The 22,344-nt window shown below is 44.3% G+C and overlaps 1 protein-coding gene across 1 annotated transcript in view; it reads right to left on the bottom strand.

Annotated features, from left to right (window-relative positions):
* Positions 1–8,633: 8,633 nt before the first annotated feature.
* The window catches only part of tut7 (terminal uridylyl transferase 7), a 48,943-nt gene continuing 35,232 nt past the window's right edge, over positions 8,634–22,344 (bottom strand). The window contains 11 exon segments of the mRNA XM_042331193.1: positions 8,634–8,797; positions 8,868–9,106; positions 13,361–13,476; positions 17,116–17,207; positions 17,355–17,402; positions 18,672–18,843; positions 18,991–19,068; positions 19,965–20,078; positions 20,569–20,658; positions 20,754–20,857; positions 22,232–22,289. Coding sequence (XP_042187127.1) covers positions 8,649–8,797; positions 8,868–9,106; positions 13,361–13,476; positions 17,116–17,207; positions 17,355–17,402; positions 18,672–18,843; positions 18,991–19,068; positions 19,965–20,078; positions 20,569–20,658; positions 20,754–20,857; positions 22,232–22,289 — 1,260 coding nt within the window. The 3' untranslated portion in view covers positions 8,634–8,648.

The following is a 22,344-nucleotide window of genomic DNA, read 5'->3' on the forward strand; positions in this document are numbered from 1 at the left end:
GGCTGAGACAGGAGGGGTCAGGAGACACTGTGGCCCCATCCGAGGACACACCCCAGACAGGGCCGAACAGGAAGGATATAACCCCATCCACTTTGCCAAAGCACAGCCCCCACACCACTAGAGGGATATCTCCAACCACCAACTTACCATCCTGAGACAAGGCTGAGTATAGCCCACAAAGATCTCCGCCATGGCACAACCCAAGGGGGGCGCCAACCCAGACAGGACGACCACATCAGTGAATCAACCCACTCAGGTGACGCACCCCTTCCAGGGGCGGCATGAGAGAGCCCCAGTAAGCCAGTGACTCAGCCCCTGTAATAGGGTTAGAGGCAGAGAATCCCAGTGGGAAGAGGGGAACCGGCCAGGCAGAGACAGCAAGGGCGGTTCGTTGCTCCAGAGCCTTTCCGTTCACCTTCCCACTCCTGGGCCAGACTACACTCAATCATATGACCCACTGAAGAGATAAGTCTTCAGTAAGGACTTAAAGGTTGAGACCGAGTTTGCGTCTCTGACATGGGTAGGCAGACCGTTCCATTAAAATTGAGCTCTATAGGAGAAAGCCCTGCCTCCAGCTGTTTTTTTTATTTTTTTTATTTCACCTTTATTTAACCAGGTAGGCCAGTTGAGAACAAGTTCTCATTTGCAACTGCGACCTGGCCAAGATAAAGCATAGCAGTGTGAGCAGACAACACAGAGTTACACATGGAATAAACAATTAACAAGTCAATAACACAGTAGAAAACAAAGGGGGGAGTCTATATACAATGTGTGCAAAAGGCATGAGGAGGTAGGCGAATAATTAAAATTTTGCAGATTAACACTGGAGTGATGAATGATCAGATGGTCATGTACAGGTAGAGATATTGGTGTGCAAAAGAGCAAGTAAATAAATAAAAACAGTATGGGGATGAGGTAGGTGAAAATGGGTGGGCTATTTACCAATAGACTATGTACAGCAGCAGCGATCGGTTAGCTGCTCAGATAGCTGATGTTTGAAGTTGGTGAGGGAGATAAAAGTCTCCAACTTCAGCGATTTTTGCAATTCGTTCCAGTCACTGTTTGCTTAGAAATTCTAGGGACAATTAGGAGGCCTGCGTCTTGTGACCGTAGCGTACGTGTAGGTATGTACGGCAGGACCAAATCAGAGAGATAGGTAGGAGCAAGCCCATGTAATGCTTTGTAGGTTAGCAGTAAAACCTTGAAATCAGCCCTTGCTTTGACAGGAAGCCAGTGTAGAGAGGCTAGCACTGGAGTAATATGATCAAATTTTTTGGTTCTAGTCAGGATTCTAGCAGCCGTATTTAGCACCAACTGAAGTTTATTTAGTGCTTTATCCGGGTAGCCGGAAAGTAGAGCATTGCAGTAGTCTAACCTAGAAGTGACAAAAGCATGGATTAATTTTTATGCATCATTTTTGGACAGAAAGTTTGTGATTTTTGCAATGTTACGTAGATGGAAAAAAGCTGTCCTTGAAATGGTCTTGATATGTTCTTCAAAAGAGAGATCAGGGTCCAGAGTAACACAGAGGTCCTTCACAGTTTTATTTGAGACGACTGTACAACCATTAAGATTAATTGTCAGATTCAACAGAAGATCTCTTTGTTTCTTGGGACCTAGAACAAGCATCTCTGTTTTGTCCGAGTTTAAAAGTAGAAAGTTTGCAGCCATCCACTTCCTTATGTCTGAAACACATGCTTCTAGCAAGGGCAATTTTGGGGCTTCACCATGTTTCATTGAAATGTACAGCTGTGTGTCATCCGCATAGCAGTGAAAGTTAACATTATGTTTTCGAATAACATCCCCAAGAGGTAAAATATATAGTGAAAACAATAGTGGTCCCAAAACGGAACCTCGAGGAACACTGAAATTTACAGTTGATTTGTCAGAGGACAAACCATTCACAGAGACAAACTGATATCTTTCCGACAGATAAGATCTAAACCAGGCCAGAACTTGTCCGTGTAGACCAATTTGGGTTTCCAATCTCTCCAAAAGAATGTGGTGATCGATGGTATCAAAAGCAGCACTAAGGTCTAGGAGCACGAGGACAGATGCAGAGCCTCGGTCCGATGCCATTAAAATGTCATTTACCACCTTCACAAGTGCCGTCTCAGTGCTATGATGGGGTCTAAAACCAGACTGAAGCATTTCGTATACATTGTTTGTCTTCAGGAAGGCAGTAAGTTGCTGCGCAACAGCCTTTTCTAAAATTTTTGAGAGGAATGGAAGATTCGATATAGGCCGATAGTTTTTTATATTTTCGGGGTCAAGGTTTGGCTTTTCAAGAGAGGCTTTATTACTGCCACTTTTAGTGAGTTTGGTACACATCCGGTGGATAGAGAGCCGTTTATTATGTTCAACATAGGAGGGCCAAACACAGGAAGCAGCTCTTTCAGTAGTTTAGTTGGAATAGGGTCCAGTATGCAGCTTGAAGGTTTAGAGGCCATGATTATTTTCATCATTGTGTCAAGAGATATAGTACTAAAACACTTGAGCGTCTCTCTTGATCCTAGGTCCTGGGAGAGTTGTGCAGACTCAGGACAACTGAGCTTTGAAGGAATACGCAGATTTAAAGAGGAGTCCGTAATTTGCTTTCTAATAATCATAATCTTTTCCTCAAAGAAGTTCATGAATTTATCACTGCTAAAGTGAAAGTCATCCTCTCTTGGGGAATGCTGCTTTTTAGTTAGCTTTGCGACAGTATCAAAAAGGAATTTCGGATTGTTCTTATTTTCCTCAATTAAGTTAGAAAAATAGGATGATCGAGCAGCAGTAAGGGCTCTACGGTACTGCACGGTACTGTCTTTCCAAGCTAGTCGGAAGACTTCCAGTTTGGTGTGGCGCCATTTCCGTTCCAATTTTCTGGAAGCTTGCTTCAGAGCTCGGGTATTTTCTGTGTACCAGGGAGCTAGTTTCTTATGAGAAATGTTTCTATTGATAAGAACACAAGACTACAACAAGCTGGAGTTACAGGCTATCTATTGATAAGAACACAAGACTACAACAAGCTGGAGTTTCAGGCTATCTATTGATAAGAACACAAGACTACAACAAGCTGGAGTTACAGGCTATCTATCGATAAGAACACAAGACTACAACAAACTGGAGTTACAGGCTATCTATTCAATCTGTTTGACAACTCCAGGTAGGCTACACAAGTGGCACAAATGGATTTGCAATCACTCCAGTGATATCGTCATTTCAACACATTTATAGTATCAAATGGTAGCTGACAATGGCATATACAGTGCCTTGCGAAAGTATTCGGCCCCCTTGAACTTTGCGACCTTTTGCCACATTTCAGGCTTCAAACATAAAGATATAAAAACTGTATTTTTTTGTGAAGAATCAACAACAAGTGGGACACAATCATGAAGTGGAACGACATTTATTGGATATTTCAAACTTTTGTAACAAATAAAAAACTGAAAAATTGGGCGTGCAAAATTATTCAGCCCCCTTAAGTTAATACTTTGTAGCACCACCTTTTGCTGCGATTACAGCTGTAAGTCGCTTGGGGTATGTCTCTATCAGTTTTGCACATCGAGAGACTGAAATTTCTTCCCATTCCTCCTTGCAAAACAGCTCGAGCTCAGTGAGGTTGGATGGAGAGCATTTGTGAACAGCAGTTTTCAGTTCTTTCCACAGATTCTCGATTGGATTCAGGTCTGGACTTTGACTTGGCCATTCTAACACCTAGATATGTTTATTTTTGAACCATTCCATTGTAGATTTTGCTTTATGTTTTGGATCATTGTCTTGGAAGACAAATCTCCGTCCCAGTCCTTTTGCAGACTCCATCAGGTTTTCTTCCAGAATGGTCCTGTATTTGGCTCCATCCATCTTCCCATCAATTTTAACCATCTTCCCTGTCCCTGCTGAAGAAAAGCAGGCCCAAACCATGATGCTGCCACCACCATGTTTGACAGTGGGGATGGTGTGTTCAGGGTGATGAGCTGTGTTGCTTTTACGCCAAACATAACATTTTGCATTGTTGCCAAAAAGTTCAATTTTGGTTTCATCTGACCAGAGCACCTTCTTCCACATGTTTGGTGTCTCCCAGGTGGCTTGTAGCAAACTTTAAATGACACTTTTTATGGATATCTTTAAGAAATGGCTTTCTTCTTGCCACTCTTCCATAAAGGCCAGATTTGTGCAATATACAACTGATATACAACTGATTGTTGTCCTATGGACAGAGTCTCCCACCTCAGCTGTAGATCTCTGCAGTTCATCCAGAGTGATCATGGGCCTCTTGGCTGCATCTCTGATCAGTCTTCTCCTTGTATGAGCTGAAAGTTTAGAGGGACGGCCAGGTCTTGGTAGATATGCAGTGGTCTGATACTCCTTCCATTTCAATATTATCGCTTGCACAGTGCTCCTTGGGATGTTTAAAGCTTGGGAAATCTTTTTGTATCCAAATCCGGCTTTAAACTTCTTCACAACAGTATCTCGGACCTGCCTGGTGTGTTCCTTGTTCTTCATGATGCTCTCTGCGCTTTTAACAGACCTCTGAGACTATCACAGTGCAGGTGCATTTATACAGAGACTTGATTACACACAGGTGGATTGTATTTATCATCATTAGTCATTTAGGTCAACATTGGATCATTCAGAGATCCTCACTGAACTTCTGGAGAGAGTTTGCTGCACTGAAAGTAAAGTGGCTGAATAGTTTTGCACACCCAATTTTTCAGTTTTTGATTTGTTAAAAAAGTTTGAAATATCCAACAAATATCGTTCCACTTCATGATTGTGTCCCACTTGTTGTTGATTCTTCACAAAAAAATAGTTTTATATCTTTATGTTTGAAGCCTGAAATGTGGCAAAAGGTCGCAAAGTTCAAGGGGGCCGAATACTTTCGCAAGGCACTGTATATTTATAGGCTGCTTGATGGTCAACTGAGGCAAATGTATCATTCTCCACATTTAGCCTCATGTCAGTTTCATTGAGGACTTTTCCCCCGTAAAAATATCCACGCGAGGGAGTTCCACAACTTACATTTCAAATTTCCCCTCGGCATCCCCCCGAGAACCAGGAACTGAACATACATAAATCACTTTGGTTGATACCGTTTTCTTTAAGCAGTCAACACTAGAATGTAGTTTAAACCACCAACGAGTGGATTTATGTAATGCGCCCTAGTGGGCCCAAAATAGTTATTGTTTTGTCTCCATTAGCGCTCTCAACACCCCTCCCTCCCCACCACTCAGCAACAGGTCACAGTGAAATCATATATATTTTAAAGAGAAATGTCATGGCGGCCACGGTGCAATTTAGAAACAGTCAACAACGCGACCAAAACATTTTAACCCGCGACATCGTTTTCAAAGTAGCCCAATATAGCATGAAAACCGCGAACATGGCAACACCGGTGGGAGGACAGGGAGCTGGGCAAGCAGCGATCCAAAAACATAGCAGGCATTGGATACATTTTTTTTTTAAACTCTTCATATATTTGGATGAGTGAAAAAAAAAAATGTTTCGCTTGTCAGCTAATCAAGTTTAAGATATGTAACTTTCAAAATACACAAATCATCCCTGTATAATTCGTTTAGCATCTTATGATGTAGCCAAATGGTAAGAAAAATGCATCATACAGGGATGATTTCTGTATTTTGAAAGTTACATATCTTGAAAACATGTTGGGACTATGTCAACAATGGACTGAATGAAGAAAATACCAAAATGTTTTTTGGGGGTGGAAATGTTCCTATAATTAACCGTTGATCATTGCATAATGTTATCTTCTAAACTTCAACAGGTAGAAAAATACATATCTGAAAAATATACGTTGACATCTTCAGGACATTAAATGAATGGCATGTTTCCTTTTTTTTGTAAAGAAAGTTTATTTATAAAGCAGGTCTCAGAACACTAGCATCCCAGACCAGAGTGGACAGAATCTGACGTCACAGCTACCAGGCCCACCAATCAGAGGCACTGTGGCCACAAAAAGGCAACATAAAAACAAAAAACATGTTTCCTGGTTTTCCCCCTTTACCACTCCCTGCACCCCAAACCCAAAATCAACCCTCAACCCAAACCCCTGATCATAAAATACAAGTGGTTCGGTATATAAACAATATGGTGTCACCAGCTATAGACAAGGTTGTCATTTAATGTTTTACCATATTGCTTATATATATATATATATCCAGGCCTCTCAGATCGACACATTGGGGTTGGCTACTAGTAACCCAATACAGGACCATATATTCTGCACCTATGGTGTGTTTAGGAGGAGCAGGCAGAAGCAATATGGAATTCATCTTTAGCTACCATGTTTGGAGACTCTGGCATGAAGGAGACAATTTAATACAAACTGTCCATTATTATCTAAAGAACCCATCTGTTTCAGGGCCATTCATCCACCTCTGAATACAGATTCACCCCTTTTCACGCACGCACAGAGATGAGCAGACAAACACACAGTCACACAGCCTGGCTCAAACTGGATTTGACGAGACAAAAGCGGAAGAGAGGGGTGTTTTGGGGAGGACATCATTGCACGAGACAAATCTAACAAATAATCACTTTTAAAATAACATTAAAAAATCAAAATCAAAGGAGGAGCATGCAAAATGGCTTTTCAGTTAAAACACAATACAACACTTTAAAAAGTTCCTCTGAGGCAGGAGGGGTAGTTAAAACATAAAATACCCTCTCTATGTCCCAAATGGCACCCTATTCCCTATATAGTGCACTACTTATGACCAGGGCTCTGGTCAAATGTAAAGCCCTGGTCATAAGTAGTGCACTATATAGGGATTAGGGTGCCATTTGGGAGACAGGCACTCAGGCTCTGCCACCATCCACTGGGGTTCCATGTCAGGGTTCCAACGGGTAGGGTTCTGAGTTCCGGATGTTCTAGGTTCAGGCTGGTGGACTGGAGGTCAGACCTCAGAGGGAGTAGAGTAGAACCCGGAGGTTTGGGGCTAGAGCTGCCTCTCTCTCCCCATCTCCTCAGTCCACTGGGCTCCTTCTGGGACCAGACAGACCCATGTGTCTGCTGGCTAGACTGCCTGGAACACATGTGGATTCAATATAGCAGGGATGAGATGCACTGAAGCTTAAGGAAGGTAATGCAATGCTGTAATGTAAAGCTACTGAAACATTGACATTTAGTTTGAAAAGTTTGTGAAATTACAGTAAAATAATTGGACAATGACCTGCTTGTGAACTCAATCATATTTTGGTGTCGCTTCTTTTTCTTTTTTTCCTCCTGTTGAGGTGAGTCCTGAACAAACAAACAAACACACTAGGATTAGACCAGGTTGAGGTGAGTCCTGAACAAACAAACACACTAGGATTAGACCAGGTTGAGGTGAGTCCTGAACAAACAAACAAACACACTAGGATTAGACCAGGTTGAGGTGAGTCCTGAACAAACAAACAAACACACTAGGATTAGACCAGGTTGAGGTGAGTCCTGAACAAACAAACACACTAGGATTAGACCAGGTTGAGGTGAGTCCTGAACAAACAAACAAACACACTAGGATTAGACCAGGTTGAGGTGAGTCCTGAACAAACAAACAAACACACTAGGATTAGACCAGGTTGAGGTGAGTCCTGAACAAACAAACAAACACACTAGGATTAGACCAGGTTGAGGTGAGTCCTGAACAAACAAACAAACACACTAGGATTAGACCAGGTTGAGGTGAGTCCTGAACAAACAAACAAACACACTAGGATTAGACCAGGTTGAGGTGAGTCCTGAACAAACAAACAAACACACTAGGATTAGACCAGGTTGAGGTGAGTCCTGAACAAACAAACAAACACACTAGGATTAGACCAGGTTGAGGTGAGTCCTGAACAAACAAACAAACACACTAGGATTAGACCAGGTTGAGGTGAGTCCTGAACAAACAAACACACTAGGATTAGACCAGGTTGAGGTGAGTCCTGGACAAACAAACACACTAGGATTAGACCAGGTTGTGGTGAGTCCTGGACAAACACACTAGGATTAGAACAGGTTGTGGTGAGTCCTGGACAAACACACTAGGATTAGACCAGGTTGAGATGAGTCCTGAACAAACAAACACACTAGGATTAGACCAGGTTGAGGTGAGTCCTGAACAAACAAACACACTAGGATTAGAACAGGTTGTGGTGAGTCCTGGACAAACACACTAGGATTAGAACAGGTTGTGGTGAGTCCTGGACAAACACACTAGGATTAGACCAGGTTGTGGTGAGTCCTGGACAAACACACTAGGATTAGAACAGGTTGTGGTGAGTCCTGGACAAACACACTAGGATTAGAACAGGTTGTGGTGAGTCCTGGACAAACACACTAGGATTAGAACAGGTTTGTGAGTCCTGAGTCCTGGACAAACACACTAGGATTAGAACAGGTTGTGGTGAGTCCTGGACAAACACACATTAACAGGTTGTGGTGAGTCCTGGACAAACACACTAGGATTAGACCAGGTTGTGGTGAGTCCTGGACAAACACACTAGGATTAGAACAGGTTGTGGTGAGTCCTGGACAAACACACTAGGATTAGACCAGGTTGAGATGAGTCCTGAACAAACAAACACACTAGGATTAGAACAGGTTGTGGTGAGTCCTGGACAAACACACTAGGATTAGAACAGGTTGTGGTGAGTCCTGGACAAACACACTAGGATTAGAACAGGTTGTGGTGAGTCCTGGACAAACACACTAGGATTAGAACAGGTTGTGGTGAGTCCTGGACAAACACACTAGGATTAGACCAGGTTGAGATGAGTCCTGGACAAACAAACACACTAGGATTAGAACAGGTTGTGGTGAGTCCTGGACAAACACACTAGGATTAGAACAGGTTGTGAGTGCATGTCAATGTTTGTGCGAGTATTTATCATACCTGTTTTTCTCTCTCTCAAATTCCTCATGTGGCTCGTAGAGGGAGATGAAGAGAAGGCCCCAGCTGGTCCTCTGTACTGGGGGCAGTCTTTCTTGATGTGGGAGTGGCTTCCACACAGGAAGCAGCACCGTTTCTCTTCCGGTCTTCTCCAGTATTCACCCTGACGATGTTCCCTGCCCCCCTCCGCCCAGTCCCTCCTTCCCTCCGCTCGGTCCTCCTGTTCACGACGCTGCCTCGACCTGGAGAGGAGGAGGAGATTAACGCACACACGCTAACGGTTTTGACTTAACTCCTGAGTTATTTAGGGGTTGACAGGAAGGTCATGTCTACCAGTGAAATGTTTAATTTCTCCTTTTCTGTCAGTTATGTCTAGACCAATACAAAGGACTCGTGGAAAAAGTCAGTCGTGGAATAGAAACTTATCAAAAACCTTTTACATTGAAATAAATAACTCCAATACAATGGCGGTCTTTTTGCATTTTTTGTATTATCACAAAATATATAAAAAACAAACAATATCAGTCACAAAATAATAATAACTTAGGTTTCTCAGGGAAAGTCGTGTACCTCAGGCATAAAAAAAAAACAGTCCCGGCCCAGAAAATGATTCAAGTGAACCTCTTCGACCTCAGGCGCACGCAATGTTCATCAATAAGCAGTGTACAAAACCAGGCACACACAAAACATAAACGTTTGTTCCACACATCAATACAAATGACTAGGATTCACAATATATTATTCCCCAACAACTCCTACAGTGCAGATAAAAAATAATAAAAAGGTGCGAGTCAATCCGATCCAACAGAACTCCAGCAGAGAACGGAGATTTGCCTGTTATTGTAATCTATTTATTTATTTATTGTAATCTATTTATTTATTGATTTATTATTGTAATCTATTTATTTATTGATTTATTATTGTAATCTGTTTATTTATTGAGTTATTATTGTAATCTATTTATTTATTATTGTAATCGGTTTATTTATTATTGTAATCTGTTTATTTATTATTGTAATCTATTTATTAATTTATTATTGTAATCTATTTATTTATTGATTTATTATTGTAATCGGTTTATTTATTATTGTAATCTGTTTATTTATTATTGTAATCTATTTATTAATTTATTATTGTAATCTATTTATTTATTATTGTAATCTGTTTATTTATTATTGTAATCCATTTATTAATTTATTATTGTAATCTATTTATTTATTTATTATTGTAATCTGTTTAGGAATGTTGGCGGCGTTATCGCTTTCTTGTGATATGGCTACAGCTCACTTTTAAAAACCAAACAAAAAAAGGTATGAACAAACTTCAGAGCTGAGGGTTTGAAAACCTCCTCTCGCGCGCCACCGTCACCATTTTTATGCAGTTGATGAATGAATTAAAGGTGACGCGCAGTGCAGGCAGGAGACGCACCGAGGCCGTCAGGACAAATTTGAGGCCGTCACACACCCCTCTCCCCTGGAAAAAGCCAACCATTGCCATAAAAAGGCAGATCTTGGTCTCCTCACTTCCCTCTCCAGAAGATAACCATGACCAGTGCTCATCTCCTCCAATTCCTCAGCCGAGGGGGTAACACACTTTAAGGACGACGCGCATGTCTTCACCTGTGTCCTCCACCGCTCGGTATTTCACGAGGGCCCCATCTGATTCACAATCTTATATGGTCCTTGCCATTTAGGGGCCAGCTTGGCCCAGAATAATTCTTCAGCTTTTGAATACGGCTGGAGCGTAGCCATACCCGATCACTGACCAGAAACGACTTCTTATCATAGTTCCTCTTCTGCTTGAGACGAGCCTTGATCAGATTCTTTGAGACAAGAGCTCTCAAGTCGTGGAGATTGAATGATTGAATGCTATGACCAGGTAGTTTGAGTCTGGACTAAACAGTTGGGTCTGTAGCACCATGTCTAAGGGTTCTCTGAGGGGACGACTCCAGTTCACCTCTGCAGGAGTGACTCCAGTGGACTCTTGCACAGCAGAATTCAAACCCGCAAAAGGTGCTTGTCCCATTATTGGAGCTGGGTCCCTACATAGGTAACAACCATTGTCTTCAAGGTTTGATTCACATTCTCAATGAGGTTGGTCTGTGGGTGATAGAAGTTGACCACGGCCTGTCTCAGGTTCTCTCTTCGCCAGGTCTCCTCAAAAAGATCAGAGACGAATTTGGAACCTAGATCAGACAAGATCAGGCACTATCCAGCAAGTCAGGGTCTCTTTCGTGAGGTTGTTAGAGGCTGTGCTTTGACAGGCCACAGCAAGGACAAAGAGCTCCACCCACTTGGAATCGTCAATCGACAAAAACAAGCATGTACACATTCCAATTCGAGCTTCAAGGAAATGAACACATCAAATCCACTCCTAACATTTCCCAAGGTTGTGTAATCGCGGTTTGCTGTAACTTGCCGGCAGTCTTCCGGCCTTCTGGTTTGTACATTTGACAAACTTGACAGTTTCAGATGTGACTTTATAAACTCAGCAAAAAAAAGAAGCGTCCCCTTTTCAGGACCCTGTCTTTCAAAGGAACCAGGAACACACAATCCCTCCATCAGTGCTCAGACTGTCCGCAATAGGCTGAGAGAGGCTGGACTGAGGGCTTGTAGGCCTGTTGTAAGGTAGGTCCTCAACAGACATCACCGGCAACAACGTCGCCTATGGGCACAAACCCACTGTTGCTGAACCAGACAGGACTGGCAAAAGATGCTCTTCACTGACGAGTTGCGCTTTTGTGGAGGGTCCGTCATGGTCTGGGGCGGTGTGTCACAGCATCATCGGACTGAGCTTGTTGTCATTGCAGGCAATCTCAACGCTGTGCGTTACAGGGAAGACATCCTCCTCCCTCATGTGGTACCCTTCCTGCAGGCTCATCCTGACATGACCCTCCAGCATGACAACGCCACTAGCCATAAAGCTCGTTCTGTGCGTGATTTCCTGCAAGACAGGAATGTCACTTTTATGCCATGGCCATCGAAGAGCCCGGATCTCAATCCCATTGAGCAGGTCTGGGACCTGTTGGATCGGAGGGTGAGGGCTTGGGCCATTCCCCCAGAAATATCCGGGAACTTGGTGGAAGAGTGGGGTAACATCTCACAGCAAGAACTGGGAAATCTGGTGCAGTTCATGAGGAGGAGATGCACTGCAGTACTTAATGTAGCTGGTGGCCACACCAGATACTGACTGTTGTTTTTGACCCCCCCTTTGTTCAGGGACACATTATTAAATTTCTGTTGGTCACATCTGTGGAACTTGTTCAATTTGTGTCTCAGTTGTTGAATCTTATGTTTATACAAGTGCTGAAAATAAATGCAGTTGACAGTGAGAGGACGTTTCTTTTTTTTTGCTAAGTTTATCTAGGCTGAGATTTGGCCAGTACAGTAGAGCTTCATCAGCAGGAGCTCTGGCACTATGCCGTACATCAGAACTTCGCTCCTTTCCGCTTCAACGCGTTGAGTGGTTCTGCCACCAGGGAGAAGTTTGACACAAACCCGTGGTACCATCTTGTCATCCCAAGGAACCGTTGAAGGGTCTTGAGGGTGGTTGGCACAGGGAAGTCTTGTACAGCCTTGGTCTTTTCAGGATCCACATGGATGCCGTTAGAGGACACAATATGGCCAAGGAATTTCAGGGAGGTTCGGCAGAAGTTGCTCTATTTCATGTTCACTGTCAGACCAGCTGCTCTTAGCTTGTCCAACACTGTTTGAAGATAGAAAGAAAGTGGTTGATGGTCTGGCTGGGTGACTTGGCTGTGGTTGATGGTCTGGCTGGGTGACTTGGCTGTGGTTGAGGGTCTGGCTGGGTGACTTGGCTGTGGTTGATGGTCTGGCTGGATGACTTGGCTGTTGTTGAGGGTCTGGCTGGATGACTTGGCTGTGGTTGAGGGTCTGGCTAGATGACTTGGCTGTGGTTGACTTGGGTCTGGCTGGATGACTTGGCTGTGGTTGAGGGTCTGGCTGGATGACTTGGCTGTGGTTGATGAGGGTCTGGCTGGGTGACTTGGCTGTGGTTGATGGTCTGGCTGGGTGACTTGGCTGTGGTTGATGGTCTGGCTGGGTGACTTGGCTGTGGTTGATGATCTGGCTGGGTGACTTGGCTGTGGTTGATGATCTGGCTGGGTGACTTGGCTGTGGTTGATGTTCTTCAAGATCAACTTAATGACTTTCTTTCCTTCTCAATGCAAGGTTTCCACCGTCTGCACAAGGAGTGGTAACTGTATGCAAAGTCTTAGATACACCCCCCCTTTGCAATGAATTCCTGACTGTCTGCCAGATCAAGGTATGAACAACCTTCAGAGGGGAGGGGTTAAAATCTTCCTCTCTCGCGCCACCATTTTGACCCAGCTGATACTGGCTATTGACATGGAAATTAAAACGGGAATCGCAGCGCTGGGAGGAGCTGCACATAGATTTCATGGCTGTCAAAAACAAACAAACACACGGGTATACACCCATATACATGCTTACGCAACACACACACACACTTCTTACTTCCTGCGCATGGGGCAGTCTTTCATGAAGTGTCCGATCTTGCCACATATCCTGCAGCAGCGGTCGTTAGGAGCCAGCTGTCCCTCTGTCAGCACCTCAGGATCAAAGAAGAACTCCTGAGAGGAACAATATTACTGTTATATAGTATTATAATACATCACCATTATATACTACTACTCCTGAGGAACAATATTACTGTTATATATTATTATAATACATCATTATATACTACTACTCCTGAGGAACATGCATACATACTATCGTTCAAAAGTTTGGGGCCACTTAGAAATGTCCTTGTTTTTTTATTAAGAAAAGCACATTTTTGTCCATTAAAATGACATAAAATTGATCTGAAATTCAGTGTAGACATTGTTAATGACTATTGTAGCTGGAAACAGCATATTTTTTTATGGAATATCTACAGTTGAAGTCGGAAGTTTACATACTCTTAGGTTGGAGTCATTAAAACTCGTTTTTCAACCACTCTACAAATTCCATGTTAACAAACTATAGTTTTGGAAAGTCAGTTAGGACATCTACTTTGTGCATGACATAAGTCATTTTTTCCAGCAATTGTTTACAGACAGATTATTTCACTGTGGGTTAGGGTCTGGTGTGGGCCTCAGATTTTGCACTTTATCACATCTAGTCGGGATGAACAAACAGCTGACCCGCGCACCACGAGCCTGAGTATTGTCTAAATCAGGACCACTAGCCTGTGTATTGTCTAAATCAGGACCACTAGCCTGAGTATTGTCTACATCAGGACCACTAGCCTGAGTATTGTCTACATCAGGACCACTAGCCTGAGTATTGTCTAAATCAGGACCACTAGCCTGAGTATTGTCTAAATCAGGACCACTAGCATTGTCTAAATCAGGACCACTAGCCTGAGTATTGTCTAAATCAGGACCACTAGCCTGAGTATTGTCTAAATCAGGACCACTAGCCTGAGTATTGTCTAAATCAGGACCACTAGCCTGAGTATAGTCTACATCAGGACCACTAGCCTGAGTATTGTCTAAATCAGGACCACTAGCCTGAGTATTGTCTACATCAGGACCACTAGCCTGAGTATTGTCTACATCAGGACCACGAGCCTGAGTATTGTCTACATCAGGACCACGAGCATTGTCTAAATCAGGACCACTAGCCTGAGTATTGTCTACATCAGGACCACGAGCCTGAGCATTGTCTAAATCAGGACCACTAGCCTGTGTATTGTCTAAATCAGGACCACTAGCCTGAGTATTGTCTACATCAGGACCACTAGCCTGAGTATTGTCTACATCAGGACCACTAGCCTGAGTATTGTCTAAATCAGGACCACTAGCCTGTGTATTGTCTAAAATCAGGACCACTAGCCTGAGTATTGTCTACATCAGGACCAGTAGCCTGAGTATTGTCTACATCAGGACCACTAGCCTGAGTATTGTCTACATCAGGACCACTAGCCTGAGTATTGTCTACATCAGGACCACTAGCCTGAGTATTGTCTAAATCAGGACCACGAGCATTGTCTAAATCAGGACCACTAGCCTGAGTATTGTCTACATCAGGACCACAAGCCTGAGTATTGTCTAAATCAGGACCATGAGCATTGTCTAAATCAGGACCACTAGCCTGAGTATTGTCTAAATCAGGACCACTAGCCTGTGTATTGTCTACATCAGGACCACTAGCCTGAGTATTGTCTACATCAGGACCACTAGCCTGAGTATTGTCTAAATCAGGACCACTAGCCTGAGTATTGTCTAAATCAGGACCACTAGCCTGTGTATTGTCTAAATCAGGACCACTAGCCTGTGTATTGTCTACATCAGGACCACTAGCCTGAGTATTGTCTACATCAGGACCACTAGCCTGAGTATTGTCTACATCAGGACCACGAGCGGGGCCTTACGATGTCTGTCGGAGTCTCAAACAAATATCGCTTAGGGCCCTCAAAAAAACACTGGAGGCGTGCGTTCCTGCACATACTCAAGTTACTTTGTTTCAGTTTTGATGTTAATACTGGTCATCAGAATGTCGTTAGGTGTCAAGTTATATGGCTTCGATTTGACTCATGTTTGAAGTGTAATTTTGAAGGCCAACAACAGGGGAATATTCACTTTTATTTGTTGTTGCTGAATGATGATGCACAGTGTGATGGAGTTTCACTTAACCTTTACACTCGTGGGAATTGGCCTATAGGGATTGAGCTAAATTTAAATGTTTCTAACAGAACAAATATTTAATGTGTAACCATGGTAGCAATTGAAAGGGAACAGTTTGTTGATAATGGGGGGGGGGGATTATTAGACCAAAAGCTGAGGACACAAGAGTTCACCTGACAAGACTGAATACAGACCGATTTGATTGTATTTACATTTTCTGTACTTTTCACCACATTTGTTGATCACGAAATCTGAAAATACTCTGGATACATTCAGTAACATGTTAATAAGAATATTCCTGGAAAACGTGGGGTAGATGAAACACAAGACAAAACGATTACAAGGGTCTGAGTGAGAAGACTACCTGGGGTGTCTCCAAGTGGCAACACACCTCTCCACAGTTCACAAGACATTTCAATGGACTTTTATGACTCAACGAACAGTCTTCAGCTATCAGGCGTTTTTCCTCCTCTCCCAGCTGTGAGGAACTAGAGGACACTTGTTCTTTCGTCTTGGAACACAACCCTGCATCCCCACCGTCACACAATGACTGTTGTTGTTTCACCCAGTCCAGAAACAGTCCATTATGAATCTCAACCTGGGTCAGGTGGGCTTGAACTGAAAGCCTGTTCTACTGCCCGACATGACTAGGGAAGTTATAAAATATGATATTGCAGTGTCAGACTTACACAAGGCAACTCAGACAAACGGATAGTAATTTGAGCAGACGGAGAGTCATTCATGTCTGTGTGACGCAGCAATTTTTTCTTCACAATAAACAAACTGCCATTCTGCCAAGTCACCTTGTAACTCTACATCAAACATAACGATCATAAATGTTTACACCGGGTGACATTAGTTTTATGATTTGGAAATGTGGCGTGCACTTCTGGACTCACAGGTGTTTGGATTGATTAATGTACCATTATTATTCCCCCACAATACTGTCAAACGTTCCAGCTGTCTTGGTATTTATACAGTACCTTCAGAAAGTATTCTGAATTTAAAATGGAATAAATTTACATTGTGTCACAAACCATCATGTCAAAGTGACATTTTGTTTGTAGAACCTTTTAATAAAAATTGAAAAGCTGAAATGTCTTGATAAATGCCATAAATCAGCATCCAAAAATGACAATTAATCATTCGACCTCTTTCACTAACTAACTCATCTGACTAGTGTACTCAGGAGGGTAGGTAGTGGATACTAACCACCTGACTAGTGTACTCAGGAGGGTAGGTAGTGGATACTAACCATCGGACTAGTGTACTCAGGAGGGTAGGTAGTGGATACTAACCACCTGACTAGTGTACTCAGGAGGGTAGGTGGTGGATACTAACCATCGGACTAGTGTACTCAGGAGGGTAGGTAGTGGATACTAACCACCTGACTAGTGTACTCAGGAGGGTAGGTAGTGGATACTAACCATCGGACTAGTGTACTCAGGAGGGTAGGTAGTGGATACTAACCATCGGACTAGTGTACTCAGGAGGGTAGGTAGTGGATACTAACCATCGGACTAGTGTACTCAGGAGGGTAGGTAGTGGATACTAACCATCGGACTAGTGTACTCAGGAGGGTAGGTAGTGGATACTAACCATCGGACTAGTGTACTCAGGAGGGTAGGCTTTGACTGTTGTTCCAAACACACTTCTGCCATTGATGAACGCCTTCATGATGAAGTTGGTCACTGTGTGAGAGAGAAAGCGAGAGAGAGAGAGGAGAGGAGAGAAAGAGAGAGGACAGAGAGTGGGAGAGAGCGGAGAGAGGCAGGAGAGAAGTGAATGAAAAAGAGGATGATGCTTTGAGAGAAAGACAGTAAGATAGAGATACCTACTTCTCCTGGACAGGCCAGCTCCCAGGTTATGGTTCAGGTCAAAAGGATCTGGAGAGAAAAACATCAGATCAGATAACTAGATCCCTGGTTCACAACCCTCCCTGGAGAGCTGCAGGACGTGCAGGCTTTTACTACAACCTAGCAGTGTTAAACTCTCAAACTGTTTATGATAAAATGAAACTACCGCCTGCACCAAAGCTCCCCTCAACGTTTACAACCCTCGACCAATAGCTGCCCTCAACCCTCCTCAACGTTTACAACCCTCGACCAATAGCTCCCTCAACGTTAACAACCCTCGACCAATAGCTGCCCTCAACGTTTACAACCCTCGACCAATAGCTCCCCTCAACCAATAGCTCCCCTCAACGTTAACAACCCTCGACCAATAGCTCTCCTCAACGTTAACAAACCTTGACCAATAGCTGCCCTCAACGTTAACAACCCTCAACGTTAACAACCCTCAACCAATAGCTCCCCTCGACCAATAGCTGCCCTCAATCCTCCTCAACGTTTACAACCCTCGACCAATAGCTCCCCTCAACGTTAACAACCCTCGACCAATAGCTGCCCTCAACGTTAACAACCCTCGACCAATAGCTCCCCTCAACGTTAACAACCCTCAAGCCCTCGACCAATAGCTGCCCTCCCTCAACGTTAACAACCCTCGACCAATAGCTCCCCTCAACGTTAACAACCCTCAACCAATAGCTCAATCCCCTCGACCAATAGCTAGCCCTCAATCCTCCTCAACGTTTACAACCCTCAACCAATAGCTGCCCTCAACGTTAACAACCCTCGACCAATAGCTGCCCTCAATCCTCCCAATACGTTTACAACCCTCAGCCAATAGCTGCCCTCAATCCTCCTCAACGTTTACAACCCTCGACCAATAGCTGCCCTCAACGTTAACAACCCTCGACCAATAGCTGCCCTCAACGTTAACAACCCTCGACCAATAGCTGCCCTCAACGTTAACAACCCTCGACCAATAGCTGCCCTCAACGTTAACAACCCTCGACCAATAGCTGCCCTCAACGTTAACAACCCTCGACCAATAGCTGCCCTCAACGCTAACAACCCTCGACCAATAGCTGCCCTCAACGCTAACAACCGTCGACCTTTAGCTCCCCTCAATGGTCACGATCCTCGAGGAGAAATGAAGTCAAGAATCCCTATAAATGAAGTCAAGAATCCCTATAAATGAAGTCAAGAATCCCTATAAATGAAGTCAAGAAAGGTGTCCAGAACAGGGTTTGCAGAAGAGACGAAGACGCCGTTACGGCCCTTAAGTAGGAGTAAATCAAGTCTAGTACTGACCCTCGATGACGATGTACTTAGAGGTCCACTGCTTGTTGAAGGTGGTGAGAGCTGCGCTCTGTCTGATGGAGATGACATGTTCTCTGAAGTCAAAGGTCTCGGTGTAGAACTGCAGCAGGCCCAGCCACAGAGCACCTACAGACTCCAGGTTCTTCTGCTGCCAGCGCTCAGGCTAGAGAGAGAGAGGTCAAAGGTCTCAGTGCAGAACTGTAGCAGGTCCAGCCAGAGCCCTATACACACCATGTTACCCTGGTACTGGGCCCACCGCCCAGGCGAGAGACACACACACCACAGCTGATGCTCTGATAGAGGGACTCACCAGTTTATCCAGATCATCGTAGAAGTAGACATTCCATCCATCTACCAAAACCTCAGGCTTCTTCTCCTCGTCATAAATCTATCGAGACACACACACACACACACACACACACACACACACACACACACACACACACACACACATCAATACATCAATACATCAGCCAAAATATACAAACACATTGCAGGTCTTAGCGATGAGAAATCCAGATTCAGTCAGCAAATCTCCCAAAATATCATTGGACTCACGGCCATACTGCTCACAACTGTACTCATTGGTCCGGAGTCAGACAGATTCACTTGAGTTACCTCCTGTAGTACAGGTATAACAGGTGGGTTCCTCTCTGTCTAACCTCCTGTAGTACCGGTATAACAGGTGGGTTCCTCTCTGTCTAACCTCCTGTAGTACAGGTATAACAGGTGGGTTCCTCTCTGTCTAACCTCCTGTAGTACAGGTATAACAGGTGGGTTCCTCTCTGTCTAACCTCCTGTAGTACAGGTATAACAGGTGGGTTCCTCTCTGTCTAACCTCCTGTAGTACAGGTATAACAGGTGGGTTCCTCTCTGTCTAACCTCCTGTAGTACAGGTATAACAGGTGGGTTCCTCTCTGTCTAACCTCCTGTAGTACAGGTATAACAGGTGGGTTCCTCTCTGTCTAACCTCCTGTAGTACAGGTATAACAGGTGGGTTCCTCTCTGTCTAACCTCCTGTAGTACAGGTATAACAGGTGGGTTCCTCTCTGTCTAACCTCCTGTAGTACAGGTATAACAGGTGGGTTCCTCTCTGTCTAACCTCCTGTACAGGTATACAGGTATAACAGGTGGGTTCCTCTCTGTCTAACCTCCTGTAGTACAGGTATAACAGGTGGGTTCCTCTCTGTCTAACCTCCTGTACCTACAGGTATAACAGGTGGGTTCCTCTCTGTCTTACCTCCTGTAGTACAGGTATAACAGGTGGGTTCCTCTCTGTCTTACCTCCTGTAGTACAGGTATAACAGGTGGGTTCCTCTGTTGCAGGTAGAATAGCACCATCAGGGTGAAGCCATAGGACGACAGACTTCCTCGAGACGCATCACCGATATCACACAACTAGACCAGGGGACAACATAGATATTAAAACATCCCCTTTAACTAGACCAGGGGACAACATAGATATTAAAACATCCCCTTTAACTAGACCAGGGGACAACATAGATATTAAAACATCCCCTTTAACTAGACCAGGGGACAACATAGATATTAAAACATCCCCTTTAACTAGACCAGGGGACAACATAGATATTAAAACATCCCCTTTAACTAGACCAGGGGACAACATAGATATTAAAACATCCCCTTTAACTAGACCAGGGGACAACATAGATATTAAAACATCCCCTTTAACTAGACCAGGGGACAACAGAAATATTAAAACATCCCCTTTAACTAGACCTGGGGACAACGTAAATATTGGGGAGAATATTCTATATCCTATCATCAGCTGTTCATCAGGTTAAACTCATAGGAAGTTGATCACCATCAAAACCTTTCAGTAGGTTGTGTGACTATCTCATCTCAGCTGTAAACTGGTGGGACATACCTTGGCAAACACCTTCGTGACATAACACAGCATCTTGACTCGGGGGTCGATGGCAGCGTACGACGCCAACAGACGCGTGTTGTGTAAGGCCTGATAGCCAAGAGAGAGAATTATTTTTATTTTTTAAACAGTTCAGTCACTGCTTCCTGCTCCCACATGACCAACCAGGTATGTGTTCCTCTCACCAGCGTGTTGTAGAGACTGATGTCTCCCTCCAGGCCGGTCCTGGCGTGGTAGAACTTAACGATGGGGACCTTAGCAGTGGTGATGGGGAGGATGTTCCTCAGACCTGGGGCCACAGGGACATTTCAGATACAGCCTCCCACATTGACACGGGCTTACAGATACACACCAGGTGCACAGTACAGCAGTACAAGGGGACTATATGGAGAATTCATACTCTACATTATCACAGGGTCGTGTCCAGACGCTGACCCATACTCTACATTATCACAGGGTCGTATCCAGACGCTGACCAATACGCTACATTATCACAGGGTCGTGTCCAGACGCTGACCCATACCTCCACATTATCGCAGGGCACAGACACTGACCCATACCCCTACATTATCGCAGGGCACAGACGCTGACCCATACCTCTACATTATCGCAGGGTCCAGACGCTGACCCATACTCTACATTATCGCAGGGTCGTGTCCAGACGCTGACCCATACTCTACATTATCGCAGGGTCGTGTACAGACGCTGACCCATACCTCCACATTATCGCAGGGTCGTGTCCAGACGCTGACCCATACCTCCACATTATCGCAGGGTCGTGTCCAGACGCTGACCCATACTCTACATTATCGCAGGGTCCAGACCAGACACTGACCCATACACTACATTATCACAGGGTCCAGACGCTGACCCATACTCTACATTATCACATGGTCCAGACACTGACCTGGGTGTTTCCTCAGCAGTCTGGCCAGAGACTGACCCATACTCTACATTATCACAGGGTCCAGACACTGACCCATACTCTACATTATCACAGGGTCCAGACACTGACCCATACTCTACATTATCACAGGGTCCAGACACTGACCCATACTCTACATTATCACAGGGTCCAGACACTGACCCATACTCTACATTATCACAGGGTCCAGACACTGACCCATACTCTACATTATCACAGGGTCCAGACACTGACCCATACTCTACATTATCACAGGGTCCAGACACTGACCCATACTCTACATTATCACAGGGTCCAGACACTGACCCATACTCTACATTATCACAGGGTCCAGACACTGACCCATACTCTACATTATCACAGGGTCCAGACACTGACCCATACTCTACATTATCACAGGGTCCAGACACTGACCCATACTCTACATTATCACAGGGTCCAGACACTGACCCATACTCTACATTATCACAGGGTCCAGACACTGACCCATACTCTACATTATCACAGGGTCCAGACACTGACCTGGGTGTTTCCTCAGCAGTCTGGCCAGAGACTGACCCATACACTACATTATCACAGGGTCCAGACACTGACCTGGGTGTTTCCTCAGCAGTCTGGCCAGAGACTGACCCATACTCTACATTATCACAGGGTCCAGACACTGACCTGGGTGTTTCCTCAGCAGTCTGGCCAGAGACTGACCCATACTCTACATTATCACAGGGTCCAGACACTGACCTGGGTGTTTCCTCAGCAGTCTGGCCAGAGACTCTATAATGCTGATACAGTCCAGACCCTGCAGGAGACAAAACCTGTTTTGAACCAAATCATTTCTGCAGAAGAGGTTTGTT

The sequence above is a fragment of the Oncorhynchus tshawytscha genome, linkage group LG12 (assembly GCF_018296145.1).
Source record: "Oncorhynchus tshawytscha isolate Ot180627B linkage group LG12, Otsh_v2.0, whole genome shotgun sequence".
NCBI lineage: Eukaryota > Metazoa > Chordata > Actinopteri > Salmoniformes > Salmonidae > Oncorhynchus > Oncorhynchus tshawytscha.